This window comes from Monopterus albus, unplaced genomic scaffold, assembly GCF_001952655.1.
Source record: "Monopterus albus unplaced genomic scaffold, M_albus_1.0 scaffold61.1, whole genome shotgun sequence".
Taxonomy (NCBI): Eukaryota; Metazoa; Chordata; class Actinopteri; order Synbranchiformes; family Synbranchidae; genus Monopterus; species Monopterus albus.
Genome location: NW_018127941.1, coordinates 1,879,116 through 1,894,193, shown reverse-complemented (window position 1 = coordinate 1,894,193; position 15,078 = coordinate 1,879,116). Strand labels below are relative to the sequence as shown.

General features: G+C 40.2%; 1 protein-coding gene across 8 annotated transcripts in view; it reads left to right on the top strand.

The window, feature by feature from the left end:
* The window catches only part of nek1 (NIMA-related kinase 1), a 17,120-nt gene extending 6,098 nt beyond the window's left edge, over positions 1 to 11,022 (top strand). For 2 of the 8 annotated variants that reach the window (XM_020603502.1, XM_020603501.1), the window contains exons 17-37: positions 300 to 419; positions 510 to 612; positions 1,684 to 1,770; positions 2,330 to 2,413; positions 2,507 to 2,584; positions 3,812 to 3,907; positions 4,010 to 4,216; positions 4,305 to 4,349; positions 4,475 to 4,712; positions 4,992 to 5,108; positions 5,223 to 5,399; positions 5,947 to 6,150; positions 6,254 to 6,359; positions 6,574 to 6,650; positions 6,742 to 6,959; positions 7,104 to 7,181; positions 7,634 to 7,788; positions 8,536 to 8,912; positions 9,195 to 9,328; positions 9,431 to 9,563; positions 10,274 to 11,022. In XM_020603502.1, coding sequence (XP_020459158.1) covers positions 300 to 419; positions 510 to 612; positions 1,684 to 1,770; positions 2,330 to 2,413; positions 2,507 to 2,584; positions 3,812 to 3,907; positions 4,010 to 4,216; positions 4,305 to 4,349; positions 4,475 to 4,712; positions 4,992 to 5,108; positions 5,223 to 5,399; positions 5,947 to 6,150; positions 6,254 to 6,359; positions 6,574 to 6,650; positions 6,742 to 6,959; positions 7,104 to 7,181; positions 7,634 to 7,788; positions 8,536 to 8,912; positions 9,195 to 9,328; positions 9,431 to 9,563; positions 10,274 to 10,287 — 2,848 coding nt within the window. In that variant the 3' untranslated portion in view covers positions 10,288 to 11,022. The remainder of the gene's footprint in view (positions 1 to 299; positions 420 to 509; positions 613 to 1,683; positions 1,771 to 2,329; positions 2,414 to 2,506; positions 2,585 to 3,811; positions 3,908 to 4,009; positions 4,217 to 4,304; positions 4,350 to 4,474; positions 4,713 to 4,991; positions 5,109 to 5,222; positions 5,400 to 5,946; positions 6,151 to 6,253; positions 6,360 to 6,573; positions 6,651 to 6,741; positions 6,960 to 7,103; positions 7,182 to 7,633; positions 7,789 to 8,535; positions 8,913 to 9,194; positions 9,329 to 9,430; positions 9,564 to 10,273) is intronic. The other 6 variants (XM_020603504.1, XM_020603503.1, XM_020603500.1 and 3 more) reach the window with 6 other exon arrangements.
* Positions 11,023 to 15,078: the final 4,056 nt, after the last annotated feature.

Below are 15,078 nucleotides of genomic sequence, written 5' to 3'. Positions count from 1 at the left end.
CAATGTCAGCTCGTTACCTGTATAAAATACACCTGGGAGCCAGAGATCTTGCTGACTGATAGGGGTTCAAATACTTATTTCATTCATGAAAATGAAAATTAATGTATAACTTTTTTGTAATGCATTTTTCTGGATTTTTTTGTTATTGTTGTGTCTCTCACTGTTCACATAAACCTACCATTGACATTGTAGACTGATCATTTCTTTGTTAGTGGGCAAACTTACAAAATCAGCTGGGGTTCAAATAATTTTTCCCTGACTGTAATTGTGTTGATGTCACTTCCTCTGCGTGTAAAAAGTGTCCCGGGCGCTGCTGGTCCAGTGCTGCCCCGTGGCACGGCCCGACTCATAAACCCTTATGCAATCAAGAGAGAACTTCAGAGGCTACAGCTTGTTTCTATACAAGCTCGTATTAGCAGGTCAGTCAGATAGCTTCTCTCTAATCAGTAAATAACACTAAACATCTCATCAAGTAGCTAGAGTATTTCATGCCTAATTTTTGTTTTCAGGCGGCGTGGTCAGATGGCTGTTGAGCATGCCGATCAGGTTGAGGAGTTTTTACAGCGCAAGAGAGAAGCCATGCTCAATAAAGTCCGTGCTGAGGGACAGCTGGTACGTTGTGTGACTTCTGAAGGTTTAAGGGTAACCTAATGGGTATGGAGGTCTGCCCCTGAAACTCTGAACCTTTGCCATTATAGCGATTATGATCCCTCGTACAAAGTATGGCTTTGACAGTCTTGAAACATGACACTGATGGATCTCTTTCAAATACTGGGAGTATTAGATCTCCAATAAGCAACAAAAATGACTGAGTGTATTGTAAAAGGGCTGTTGGTACTTGAAATCCACTGAGAATCACTCAGCTTTTAGCTGTTTTCAGCTCATAGTTTGTTTGCTGCTCCATAAAGTTGAGACCCAGCATCTCTCACTGCCAGTCCCTTCCAAAGCTATGAGCATTTTATTATCTGCTTTAGCTCACACAATTGTATTCTTAGCTACCTGCCTAATGTATTATGGTAATTAGCCAGAGTAAAATTGTGGCTGGTGTCAGAAATTAAACAAGCACAGGTTTTCTCGGGGCAAACCTAATCAAGTATGTTTACTACAAACAGTCCATCAGATGAGCCAAGCAAACTGTTGCTGTTTGTTTTGGCACTTTTCTGCCCTCTAGTAGTAAAATGTACTTAAACTGCATGCATACCTATGGTTAGCCTACACTCACACACAATCCTGTTTCTGGATGATAAAGCCTCTTCTCAGGTATTTATACAGCATGTTTAATTGGCATTAAAGTGACTCTCCTTCAGCTTTCCTTTCTTCCTCACTGTCTATGCCTGCTATTTGGTGGTCAGCAGGTTAACACACAGTTTGTTTATTAGCTTATTTCCTTGAAAGCAGCTGCTGATGCAAATGGTGAGACTAAACCAAACAACAAGTTTGATGGCTGTAAAACCAAAATCAATTAGCTAAATAGGCTTTAAAATTGTTGTGGCACTGCAGAGTAATGGGATAATTCTGTGGCCTCATCACTATGAGTGACTTTACATGTAGCCATTTGATTCAGCATTATTAGAAAAGTACGGACTAAATTAAATGTTCCCTGGCCCCGGCTCATGACTGTTGTGGCAGTTAAATACAAGACCTGCATCCTTCTAAAGTGTGGTTAAATTGAATGACAAACAGGGTACTCGGCAAAACCTGGCTGCAATCTATGGAAGCCGGGCTGGTTCGGTTCAGTGCAGGAGACCCAGAGCCAACAAAGAGGAGGAGGTAGGAGCCAAGGCCTGAATGCTCTGCCTTACACTCCACTCATGGCACGTCTGGCTTGGCACGTCTCCCATCTGCACAAAACGCCCTTTGACACACCCATAATTCAACCCAGCAACTCAAACCCATGCAAACTCCTTGTATAATGTGTGGTGTTTTGCTGTGAAACGTGAGGTGTTTCATTTGTTTATCCCAATAATGGCTGTTACTGTTCAAAACATTAAATACCATTGTTTGTTTATTTATTGTGCATTTTGTTCAATTTCCAGTAACCTCCCACCTCAGTTTTCCATTGTGCATTACAATTTTTTTGTTGTAAATGGAATACATACAGTAAATGTGTATGTGTTTATTGCACTGGTAACTGCAAAATGTGTTGCTCCATGCTGGCTGAATGAATGATGTTTTAATGTACAGATGCTAACATAAAGCTTTACTTTAATGAGTGCTGCCTACTGTATGTATGCTGATGTTTATGTTTGAAATGTGACAGTATCCTGCTCTGTGTCTGTGCAGGTGTCTTCAACCCCACAGTATGTAACATTTCAATATTTGTTCTCAGGAGTACTTGAAAAAACTGAGGCAGATCCGTTTGCTGAACTTCAACGAACGTCAGCAGATCAAAGCTCGACTCAGAGGAGAGAAGGTACAATCCTCCACTCTTAGACTCTGAGAGTATCTTTAATGAAAGTGTGTTTTCTTTGGCACTTTGTCTCACGACTGTTTCTGTGTGTTCCAGTATGACAGTGATGGTTCTGACAGCCAGGAGTCCAGTGAAGAGGCAGAGCTCAGGAGAAAAAAGATAGAGGCTTTAAAGGTGGGTTCAGGAACAGAAAGCATTTGTGTTTTACAGTTGCAACTTTCAATTGCGGGTGATAGAGTGGTGCAGTGGTTAGCACTGTCACTTCACAGCAAGAAGGTTCAAGGTTCAAATTCCGATCTTTCTTTGTGAGTTTGCATTTCCCTGCATAGATTTCTGCCTAAGGTGAATCCCAATTCACTTATTTTATCATTTTGTGATCTTCACTTGACCTGGAGGTCGTTGTGGTCCACCAGCGGACCTTATTTCTGCTCGGAGGAGGAGGAGGAGGAGGAGCTATAGCCATAGCCAAGGATACACAGGTGTATCCTTTGACACACCCCTTTGTCAGAAACCAGTTTGTGATTGGACATTTCACGTGGCGGCTCGAGGAAAGGACACCTCATGTCAGTTTAAAGGTGCTTCCTCAATTCCTCTCTCCTCCCAGTTATTCTCTGCATCTTTTCCTTACACCTTGTGTGGGTGGGACTAAAACGCAAGGAAAAGATGCAACAGAGGGAAATGTGGATGCAAGTAGTGGTACATGGATTCACCTCTAGTACTCCAACTTCCCCTCCCAGTCCAATGACATGCAAGTGAGGCTGATTCTGAATTGCCTGTAGGTGTGAATGTGAGGGTGAATGGTTGTTTGTCTCTGTGTGCCAGCCCTGTGATAGACTGGTGACCAGTGTAAGCTGGTATTGTTTCCAGCCTCCATGTGACCCTCTACAGGATAAGAGTTCTAGATAATGGATGGATGGATTTATACATCTCTTTTCAAAATGTGTTTGAAATGTTTTCCAAAGGGCAACATAGATTCTACACATTTTCAAAACCAATGAATAAAATTAATAAAATCAGTCTAATCCACACAGTGCCTGACTGACTCAGTCTCTGACATGTTTCTCAGGTTGTTTTCATGGAAATGAAAAGATCAGATGTGTAGCTAGATGCCTGACCGGTCTGAGCTTTGTGACACAATCCTGTAATCAATGCTACAGTTGCCTGACAATTAGTGTAGAAAGAAATAATACAAAGCTGTTATCACACTTATAGAATGCCAAACCGTGTGTAAACTGTAAGTGGACAGGAATAAAAACAGCTTGTAATGTTTAGTATAAATTAGCAACTAGACAGATGGCATTTTAACTGGAGGCAGCATGATTGGACAAATCTCACTTTGATCTTCACAGCATGTTTGGCTATAGCTTCATTCCTCTTCATTTGTATGTATGTACTTGCCAGGCCCAAGCACATGCCCGTGCTGCTGTACTGAAAGAGGAGCTAGAGAAGAAGAGGAGAGAAGCATATGAGAGAGAAAAGAGAGCTTGGGAGGACCATGTAACTCATTTTTCATTTCCTCTTATTATTCCTTGGCCAATAGCATGCAATACTGATGCATTAGTTGAAATATAGTCTAATTGTTGGTATTATGTGTTGAAGCTTGCAGCTCGGGGGGTGAAGGTTGGTATGGTAGCAGGAAACCCAGCAGTAGCAGTATCAACTACCTCTGACAGTCCGCTTCCACAGACCAAACCTGCTGAGCCAGACCTAGCTGCTGAAACTCCAGGCCTGCCTGCACTCAAACCCCCTACCCCAGCTATATCCCTGACTGCTGCCCTGAAGAATGTTGGAGCAGTCAGTGTAATTGTACAAATCTTATACCCTACTGCATCTTTTTGTTAAGGTAAAGTATGTACTGTGTGGCAATATCAGTTTTACATTTTGTGTTTGACAGATTTCTCCAGTAAAAGAGAATTTGTCTCAGCCAGAAGCTGTTCAGGTGAGTTTATGAGATGTCAGAAATCATTTGTTAAAGTTACTGTGAGCCAAAATTGGTGGTTTGTGTCCTGATTCTGAATCTTTCTTAATTCTATATTTAAAAAGATAATGCTTTTCATTTCATAGAGTGAGAAAAAGCAGATACTGCACAGACTTAACCAGAACCTAAAAGTTCAAGCTCCAGTGGAGGAGTTCGAGGAGTCACCCCTACCCTCTGCAGAACCCAGTCCTGCTCCCCAGCAGAACCAGTCTGACACACAGAAACGTCCTTCGAATGGAGACAGAAAGAAGTGGGATGCAGCTGAACTGCCTGTACTTGCTGTAGCTCAGCAAACACTAGGGGAAACCTGTGCTATGACAACTAGTGAGTTGAACTTTTGCTGGACAAAGTTGTCATGTGCCTTGCGTTGCAGAACATAGATTTTTTTTTTGTCCTATATGCTGACAGTGGTTACTTCCTGGTAAACTTGTACTTATTTTAAGTATTTGCCACTTTCCAAATTATGTAACTAATACTGTTGTGATGCTAGTATGTGTCAAGCTCATTGTGAATTTGATAATGAAATTCATACTCATTGGTGCATCTATAAAAGGTTTTGCTTAGTCTTTTTTAACCCTAACATTCTCACATTTGCCACTTTAGTGTCTTCAGAGGATATATCACCTTCTGGTGGAGACAGGAAAAAGTGGGAGGCAGGAGTTCCCCTTGTCCTCTCTGTAGCACAACAAACTTTAGAGGAGACATGTATCCCAACCATTGGTGAGCTAACTTCACCCTGAATGACATGCTTATTTCCTGAAAATTACAACCATTGTGAGTGGACTGACTAAAATTGCAAGTTTCCTTTCTGTCTCTGTGTGTGAAATGTCTCAGAGCAAGCGACAGGTGAAGTTATACAGATGGGTGTGCTACAGGAGGAAGCTCCTAGGAAAGTGTGGGGACCAGGTCCACGTAGCCAGGTGCTGAGAGTACTTCAGGAGGCAGAGCTTCAGCCTCTCACCCAGCAGCTGGACAGTGTTGCCATCTGTGACACGGAGATTTCTAGCCATGGTTGGTCTTCAGGCCCTCTTCATGTTCTTACATTGCCATCCAAATAAGGCCAAGTCTTGATTACACTCAAACACACAAGCAGCATAAGCCTTAAAGCATTATTCAAGTAACACTTTCTTTTAGCTGTTTTTTCCATCTTGGTTGCATGTGTCAAGAGCTTTGCCAGTGTCTCACTCTTCTCTTGAGTTGACTGAAGAGCCTGCTTCTCTCTAGTGCAAACTCTGTTGGTCAAACGCAATTTAATTTTGCCAGATGTTTAGTTTAGCCTAACTTAGTTCATCAGTTTGTCACACTGACTATCTTGGGGGCACACAGAGCATTTGTCAGCAACCACATAAAGGAGGGAGAAATGTTTTGGACTATAGAGTACACGTTCAGTTACACTCAGCCAATGGCTCATATACACTGTAGCTGCAATAATCACTGACACAAAGTTGATGGATAAAAAAAAAAAAAGAATGTTTTTGATAAAAATCAGCAGTAATGCTATTTCATTAAAGACAGGCATCTTTTAAAGCTCAAAACCATCTTGGGATATTCTCTGCAGATGAACTCAACCAGGCACTGGCACCTGAGACTGTGCAGACACCTAACAAGGTGTTGTTGTCTAATCCAGCACCATCTACTGTGGTCCAGAGCTCTGAGGTTCAGGCGGAGAGTACAGCTCCAACAGAGTCCTCACATCAGGAAATGTCTGGAACTGGCACAACAGAAAGAGTGACACTTCCACCCAGCTATACTGAATCTCAGGGTTAGTATGTCACTCAGTCTGATATTGATCAGATATTTCATCTTCTCATTTCCAAGTATATTTTTAGTACAGTACAATTCAGTACAGGCCTGAATTCTTCCAGATCCAGAAGACATGGAGTCAGTGGTTTTGGAAATGACACCTAAACAGGCACCACATCACCCGACTGGTGTGCAGCAGGCGTGGGAGCAGGAAGCCCAACAGCCAATGTGACTATTCATCTTTATTATTATTTATATTAACAAAGACATTTGTCCTTTCACACCAAAGTGTAAATTCAGTCATTTACTCACGCCAGTATGAGATAAACTTGGTGTACCCTGTGTATTTAAATGAACAATGCTACTGAATTACAGCTAATGTTTTATTTTGGAGTGAACCATTTGTTAATGTCTGTGCAGCTAAAGTGTATTTCACTTATAGGCCACGAGAGGGAAACGCAAGACTAACAGGCACCAGGGAGGGTGAGAAGAGTGCACAGAAACCATCAGAATCTTCTGGTGAGATGAATGCTTAGTGAATCAGAGCTACTTTATTTTGCAGCATGATTATTATCTTAATTAAATCTGCCCTTCCTTCCCTGTCCCCAAGATTTAGCCCAGTGCAAGGAACCTCTGTTTATTAAGCTGTGTTCCCTGGCCCACCGACGCACTGCTGCCCTTGCGGCCCTCTCAGCCCAGTCCTCTCTGGACGAATCGTCCTCATCTCTGGCCTCTCGCTCACGCTCCGTCTCACCTCAGCGCTCCAAACACAACAACTCCCTCCTCATTGGTCTCTCTATGGGAGTGTTTGACGCCAACAACCCTAAGGTGATTGCTGGCTGTACATTACACCTTTGATTTTTGTCTGGTAATTACATTGTTAATGGGAATGGTCTAATTATGTAATCCACTAAGGTAAGTATCACATGACAGTGTGGGTTTCAGGATTTCTTGTTTTGTTTTGTTTTAAAGAATAACTGTGATCGGGGAGCAGCTGTTACAGTGGTTGAGGAAATTCACACTTGCTTGTGTTCCTGGTGTGATGTCGAGGTGTGTGGTATTTTTAGGTAGGACTTCAGTCTTCTTTATTAATGATGGAGTCTGGAGCAGAGCCAGCACCATTAATCAAATAGTATGAACCTGTAGTGGGTCTGATGGGACAGAATGAGCATCCATCAACCTATATCTTTCATAACCTTTATCAGGGTCAGTGAGATCTGCCTAGTAACATTTTTATCTACACAAAGAGGTACACAGAATATGAATGTGGTGGGTTTTGTTTGTATTTTGTAGGTTTTGGTTCTTTACTTGGGAGTTGTTTATAGTTGCATTTCCTTATGGGTAAAAATACCACATCCCATTTCAATGTTCATATGCTTTTTTTAATGTACTAGTTTTCAGTTGTAATGGTATAATTGACATGTTTATTTTTTTCAGCTGATTCCTGTTTTGTTAAGTCTGAGGGCCATCGAAATACCAATATGTTTGCTTTGCACGGCTAGATGCTGCGGACATGCTCTCTACCAGACCTCAGCCGCCTGTTCAGCCCTCAGCAGGACTCTGCACTGACTGCTGATGCTAACATTGCCCCAGACAATACCCTGGAAATTGAGGACTTGGATGAGGCAGCTAAAGATGACGACCAGTCAGAGACTGAGTAAGAGAGACAGACACAAATTAAATCTCAAAAACATTTTCAGGCCTACCCTGTGATTTTGTCCTATCATAAATCCTTGCAAAGTGAGGGCTATATGTTCTGTGTTGTAGGTGTGTTTTATTGGTAAATGCAAGGTTTCACTGCAGCATGCACACTTTTAATTATACTGCTACAGACTGAAGATGTCAGGTAGTTTACAGTAATGGTGACCGATCTCTTACCTTAATCAGAGTGATTTTCAAGTGTCAATGACAACATTATGAGTAGAACTGAGTATCGTTCCAAAGTTTTCTATACCAGTACCTTGGCTTTGATGCTGGTTCCTGAACAATAGTTTTTTCGATACCAATTTTAGACAATCAATTTGAACAAAAGAAATATACATACATTATGCATCTTGGTACAGATTATTAGTTTTATTTTTCAATTCCTCGGCATTTTTGTGCACTCAAAGCAGTTTCATAAGATAAAAAGTAAACTTATTTACCACAACCTTACGTTCTGTAGCATTAACATCAATAAATAAAAATGTAGAAAAGCATTTTTCAGTATTTGTTTAAAAATGTAGAAAAGCATTTTTCAATATTCGTCATTTTTCAATACTCGATGGTATTGAAGTAATGCAGTCAATGCCATAAAAGTATCGATACCTAGAACTCATATGAGATGGTGCAGGTACCTTTTTTTTCCCGAAAGAAACGTGGCTATAAATGCGGCTATGTGATAAGAATATGCTCTGTTCTGCAGTGTATATGAGGATGAAGACCTGCGGGACATCAGGGCCTCCATGGAGAGACTGCTGCAAGAAGAGGGTGACTTAATGAGGAGCTCGCCAGAGATTGGTGCAGGAGACTTTAGTGGAAACCCTTCAGAAAGCGAAGACCATGAGCTTTTTAACAAGATAGCAGCGGAGATTGAACAGGACGGCAGTCAGATGGTTGTAGATGATGAGGAGGAGGAAGATGAGGAAGAAGAAGGTGAAGAGGAGGACGATGACGACAACGATAATGAGGAATGCTCTAATGGAAGTCCTGGTGATGAGGAAGTAGGGGAGTTGCTTACCAATGGTGTGGGAGAGGAGAACCACCGTGGTAACAGCCAGCTCAATGAAGAGTGGCATTCAGGTAGTAGGAACCCTGGACTCATCAGTGTTGTAAAGATATGTGACTTAAAAATGAAAAGTTTCACATTTTTGAACCCAGTTAGTTACCTTTGCAGCTTGTTTCCATTGGTTGCTTCTAAATATAAATACTGTTGAAACCTACTTCAGCTTGTAAAAAAAAAGTTTAATAAATATTTAATATCAAATGATATAATTGGATATTTTAAAGGTAATATTTATCAACGAAGTACCTTCAGAGTGATAAGAGTATTGTGAGAACTGATAAATAGTGCTGCACTTATAGATGGTAGTGGAGAGGAGCAGGGCGCAGAGGCAGAGCATCACGACAGCATCTTCAGTCGTCTGGAAGAGCTTCGTTTCAACTTGGAGCAGCAGATGGGCTTTGAAAGGTTCATTGAGGCCTACAGTAAGATTAAGGTTGGAAATGCTTACTGTATTGATGTCATTCATGCAACCTCACTGTTTAGCAGCGCTAGAACAGACTGACTGAACAGATGCCTTGTTGTTTTGGTGCTCAAGGCTATACATGAAGACGAAGATGAGAATATTGACCAGGGCTCCAGTTTGGTCCTAAGCATTTTGGGAACTGAGCACCAGCATCTGTATCCCAACATCCTTCATCTGGTGATGGCAGATGGGGCATATCAAGAGGGTTTGTATACAGTTTTATCTTTTCAATCATTTCCATTGTGTCTCTGAAAAGCAGGCTGCTTTTCTGTTTAATTTAATCTTGTCCATAACAATTGGTTACTTTTTTAGGTTTCTTTTCCATCCTCCTTTTATTCCTTTTTTATTTATCTCCATTTCCACAACACTCTTTTCTCCTGGGTTTTTAGGTCACTTGTGTAATCAACCACAATACATGTTCATCTCTTTTAATCATCCTACCCAACAACTGTGTTCAGTTGTCCTTGTCAGCAGCTGTGGTGAATTATCCTCAGTGTTTTTCCCATAGCACAAAGCTATGTCAGAGTATGCTGAGTGTTTACTGTAATCTCTAGAATCCTGTCCTCTTCTCATGCCACTGCAGCTTCTCCAAGTCATGAAGAGACTAAATAGATCTGAAACGCAACGTTAACACGTCTGTCTGTTTTGTCTTTCTTTGTGCCAAGTCAGTTTTCAGACAAGTGCAATGAAGAGGGGAGGGGGGGGGGTTGTGTCTTTTGAGTTTGACAAGTTTTCCTCAGCTTGGGAGCAGATACGTTTTCTCAGTGAACATCTCTGTTTAACAATTCTTTTTTCTATTTTGGAGTCATCCGCTTTTCTGCCATTCTCTATTCTCTGTTCCTTTCCTGTCCTATTTTTATTTCAAGACCCATGAATTATCTGTTCTAACAGGATTCTTTCACCTCTCTCTTGCAGATAATGATGAATGATGGTTTCTGCACTGAAGCTGCTGGCAGCTGTGACAAGCTGCTAGTTATCTGATGTCTTCCTATAATGCACATTGTCAGTAGAAGGATCTATGCATGAAGTGTTGCAGCCATGGCATCTAACACTGCTTGACTTAACTTGTTGACTTGAGGCTGTATTTCATACTTCTGTCAGCATCTGATGTTGTTTTCTAACCAGTGTTCGTTCAGAAGTGCATTATCAAATACATGTTCTTATTAACCAAAGTTAACTTCCTGTCAAATGTTTATGAAAGTCTGTCTGTAAGTGAATGTCACAGTGATTAACGGTGTAATCTCTATTATGTTTCAGTTTTAGTGTTTGTTCAGTTAGACTTTCATTTTGGCAGACAAAGGTCTGGTACTCTCAGGTGTACTCTCTTTGTAATTGTCACATACTCAGCTCTGGCTTCAAAACATAAACCAGGTCACCATGAAAAACCAATGTTCCATGACTTACTCATAACCAGCTGAACCTCCTTTTCTTACAACTCTTTCCATCAGACAAAACGTTCCATATTATGTAATACATTTCCATGTTTCTTACTGTTCTAGTTAACCCAGATAATTAAAAGATTACTGTGAGACTGTTGTATGTTGCTAAAGTACTGTAGCAAAAACTGGCATTAGAGTGGCGGATGTGAGGTGCAAGTTCGAGGCAGAGAGTTGTACTGATTGTGTAAACATTGGTACAGATGTTACCTTTTATGTGATTATAAATGTTGTAATTCTTAATTTGAAATAAACACTTTTTAAGAACTTGAGGATTCCCATTTTTTCCTACCTCAACGCTGCATAGATCAGCATGGATACATCAGTGTTTGCAAATTAGCAAACAAAATTCTTACATTGTGAAATCTGAGTTGAATTAAATTAAAAATGTGATTCTAAAGGCTTTTAAAAAAGTCAGTGTGCATTTCATGGGTCTTCAGACTGTAATGCCACTGGTGAGTGTGCAAGACTAGTTTCATCCATAGGCCACTTTCCCTTCTGTCAGCTTGCAAGATTTGTTTGTAGATGTTATCCCAGGGAAATAATATAACACAAGCCTCCAGTGTTCTACCATCATGTCTGATTTATTGTGACAGGAGATGTGGATGTGTTTTCTCTGAGTTGGAGCTTAATCAAATAATTGCCTGTAGCATCCTTCCAATAAGAATAAACTAACCAATTTGACAATGGAGCTTTGCATGTTTTCACAATGTCAGTGGTGTAGAACTTGTACGAAACCAATTGTATCCTGGCAAAAGTCCAGAACTGCCATTACTTCTTTAAAATTATTCAGTCCATGTGTAATTGATTGGCCATGATTTATGACAAAATGCAAATTATCCAAATTTTTTTGGATTTGTCACATTTGTTTTTGATTACACAATTACATCTAATGAGAACTATAGTCAGTCCTTTCATTATAGACAGTGAACCTCATTTTAATTACAACTTTTAGATAGGGATGCCTGAGTTGGCCACAGGGGGGATATGAATCATGAATCATCAGCTTTCTGTGAGTTGTTATACTCCCAGTGACCGGTTTAGATCTTACCAAGGTGCTTTAATCAATGACAGTGACTGATTTCAGATACCAAACCTGCCATAAATCTATCATTATTGAAATTAATCTAAATGCATTTTGCTATCTCAGCTAAAGGTATTCCATATTTCAACTCAAATGTAAAAACCCAACATGCATTTCACACTGAGCTTGCACATTCTGTGCCAAGTTGAATTTGCCAATGCAAATTTCACCTTTCATTTTCACTGTGCATGCCAGGGTTTTGCAGCCCACATTGTAAATATGTCATTTTATATGATAGCCTATGTTTATGGTTTTATATTATTTGTAACTTTGTATAGCTATATATTCAGAATAATCTGTATTTAAATTTGACTGACTTTAGGTTGCAGAATTAATTAGAATTTTGATGGAGTCAGACAGTTCTGGTCAGCCATACTATCCACTCTAAGTTTATTCACACAGTTAGTCAAAAACCAGAGCGGAACGGCATGTAAGGCTGTTTAATGTTATAAACAACAAAACCGGCCATTCTGTGTTTATGCTGCACTGTGGTGCTTTGTGTTCCATTTCAGATTAAGTAATTCTGTTTTATGTCCTGCTGTGTGACTTGTACTATGCATACATGGGCGTTTTATCTCAGTAGTGATTTGCACTTTACTTGTAGGAAACATATAGACTACATATTGTAGACAACTGTCTGAAATGTCTGTACAAATAACGTGAGCATGAAAGGATGTTTAAGGATTTCTGTTACGCACAGTTTTTAACTCAGTTTGGAGTCATTGTGATGGTGTAGCACCAGTGCTGGTTATATCTGTTCCATTAGAATGTCAGATGCTTCATTTTTAAAATGCTTGATCAAAAGACCAACAGTGACCAGCATTTTTGATTTACCAAAATATAACTACAGTAGCAGGTCTTTGGATCTACAGGGCTTTACTAATTAAAGACTAAACAAAGACAGAAATACAGGTACATTTATTCTCATCTTTATAAACAGAAAGCTACAAGGCTCTTCCAATCTTTGTTCATGAACTCTGTTGAACATGTAACTAAAATGTGACTGAGCTATGTGCAAAACAAAACACAGATCAGTAAATAACAAATGTTAAGGTCTGCCACACATTTATATCTGTTTGACATTATGCTTGGAGTGAAATTCATTCTTGGTTTGAATTTTCCATGTGGCCTGTGTTTGGCTTGATCTCAGCACTCAAAGGACAAAAAAGAAAAAACCTACCCACAGAGAAATATAGGCATTCAACAGTTTTTGAGGCAGCATGACAGTAAGTTTGAAAGCCTTATCAAAGTGATGCAAATAGAGATCTGCCTGCACATTAAGCCTATCAAATTTCTGTCAGGTTTAGATTAAGACATCATTGTTTTAAAATGTAAATTTTGTAATATTCTCAACTTGTGAACAACCCTACAGTATTAACAATAGTTCTGTAATCTGCACTTTGCCTTTTTGTAAAGGCTTTCATCATTTGGGTATGAGCTGCAATTCAATACTTTGTATCTATTTACAGTGATGTACAGTAAGAGACAGCAATATTTCTATCTCATCCCTTTTAGGACATGTGTCTTATCATGGCCTCTTCTGCTTTATAGGCAGTAACACAGCTGTCACCTCCATCACACGAGGGTGTGAATGTTTCTGGGTGTGTGAATGTGGAGTGATGTTGTCTTTGCACTCAGATGCAATGGTTATTAGAGATTAATGCCTTTCAGAATCTACAAATCATCCCTGCTGCCATTCTGAATAACAACGAATAGGATCTGCTGAAGCTTTTTCACAACATGACACTGAATATGTGCAGACTGTGAGTGTGTGGTAATACACAGAGGTCAAACAAGAAAGAAGAGCAGGGGCCATTGTCTCAGTGGAGGTGGAAGGGTGGAGCACTGCCTCTTCACAGTGAGGAAATATGACCTGAGGGCTCCTGCCAGCTCCCATGGGATCATATGTGACAGAAGAGAGCCACCTCCATATAAATCTCTGTCTTTACTACTCTTTTCTTCCTCTTCTGCATCTCTCCCTCTTGCTCAATATGCAGTGTCCTCAGAATGCACTACAAATAAATCACACATTTATTGCTTGGCTGTATCTCACTTGATCTGCTCTCCCTTGAGTTGTTTTGTGTTTTTGCCTTTGCTGTGAAGGCTATTTGAAGTTAAAGGTCTATTGCAAATGTTTTTTTTTATTAACAAAAAGTAGTGCCAGTGGAATGTCCTCTCCCACTCCCTCTGGGCTTGGTATCTCTTCTTATTTCAGCCAGTGACAGGTCCATCAATTGGCTTTTACCTCAAAAATAGTAGTGTGCTTATTAATGGCAACTTATATTAAAAATAATTTAAGTAATGATTTTTTTGTGGTGAAAAGAACACATTAAATGACTTGAGGCCAATTGTGATATAAAACTATTTATTCATAGCTGCCACAATAACATTGTGAATTTTTGGCAAAGCAAGACTGAAGCCACATCTTGTGTGACTTGAACATTATAATTTGTTGACCAGGACAAATAATTAGCTATAGAATTGCTGAAGAGAAATAGAGAGGTATGAAAAAAATGCTTGCACATTCACAAGAAAATACTGGAAAATGTGACCACCAGCGGTCCCTATTCACTCTCCTGTATGCTGCTTATTTAGCTATAGAGTATGTTGCAAAAATAAAAGTGAACGTAGTATATATATGTCTCACATATGTAACCCCTCTCGCTGGGGTTACTTGTATAGTAGCATTCCAATATTTCCCTGTTCTCTCTTGTCCATGAATGTATTGTTCCAGTAGCCCACTTCTCATCAGGTTGCCCTGGTTCCTCAACTCCTGATGCAGACCTTGTTGACATGGGCAACATCTGAGCCCTTGTGACTCTTATTTTTCCAACTCTCATTACCAATGAGGTAGGCAGGTAGTATTAAGGGCCTTGCCTAAGGACCCAGGTTGGATATTGACCCTGACTGTGGTTCAAACCCCCAACCTTCTGTACCAAAGTCAGTGGTGTTAACCACTGAGCTAAGATGCTAGCAAGCAGGGCATACATGTAACGCCATAACCACGAGGCTGGCATAGTGTACAGAAACATCTGTGACGAGTACAGGCTGGAAGTCCCAAAGTCAAAATGGGATACACCTCCAAAGGTGGTTGAGAATGACCAAGCTAAGATCCTGTGGGACTTCCAGATACAAACTGACAAACTGGTAATGCCCAACCAACCGGACATAGTAGTGGTGGACAAACAGAAGAAGAAGGC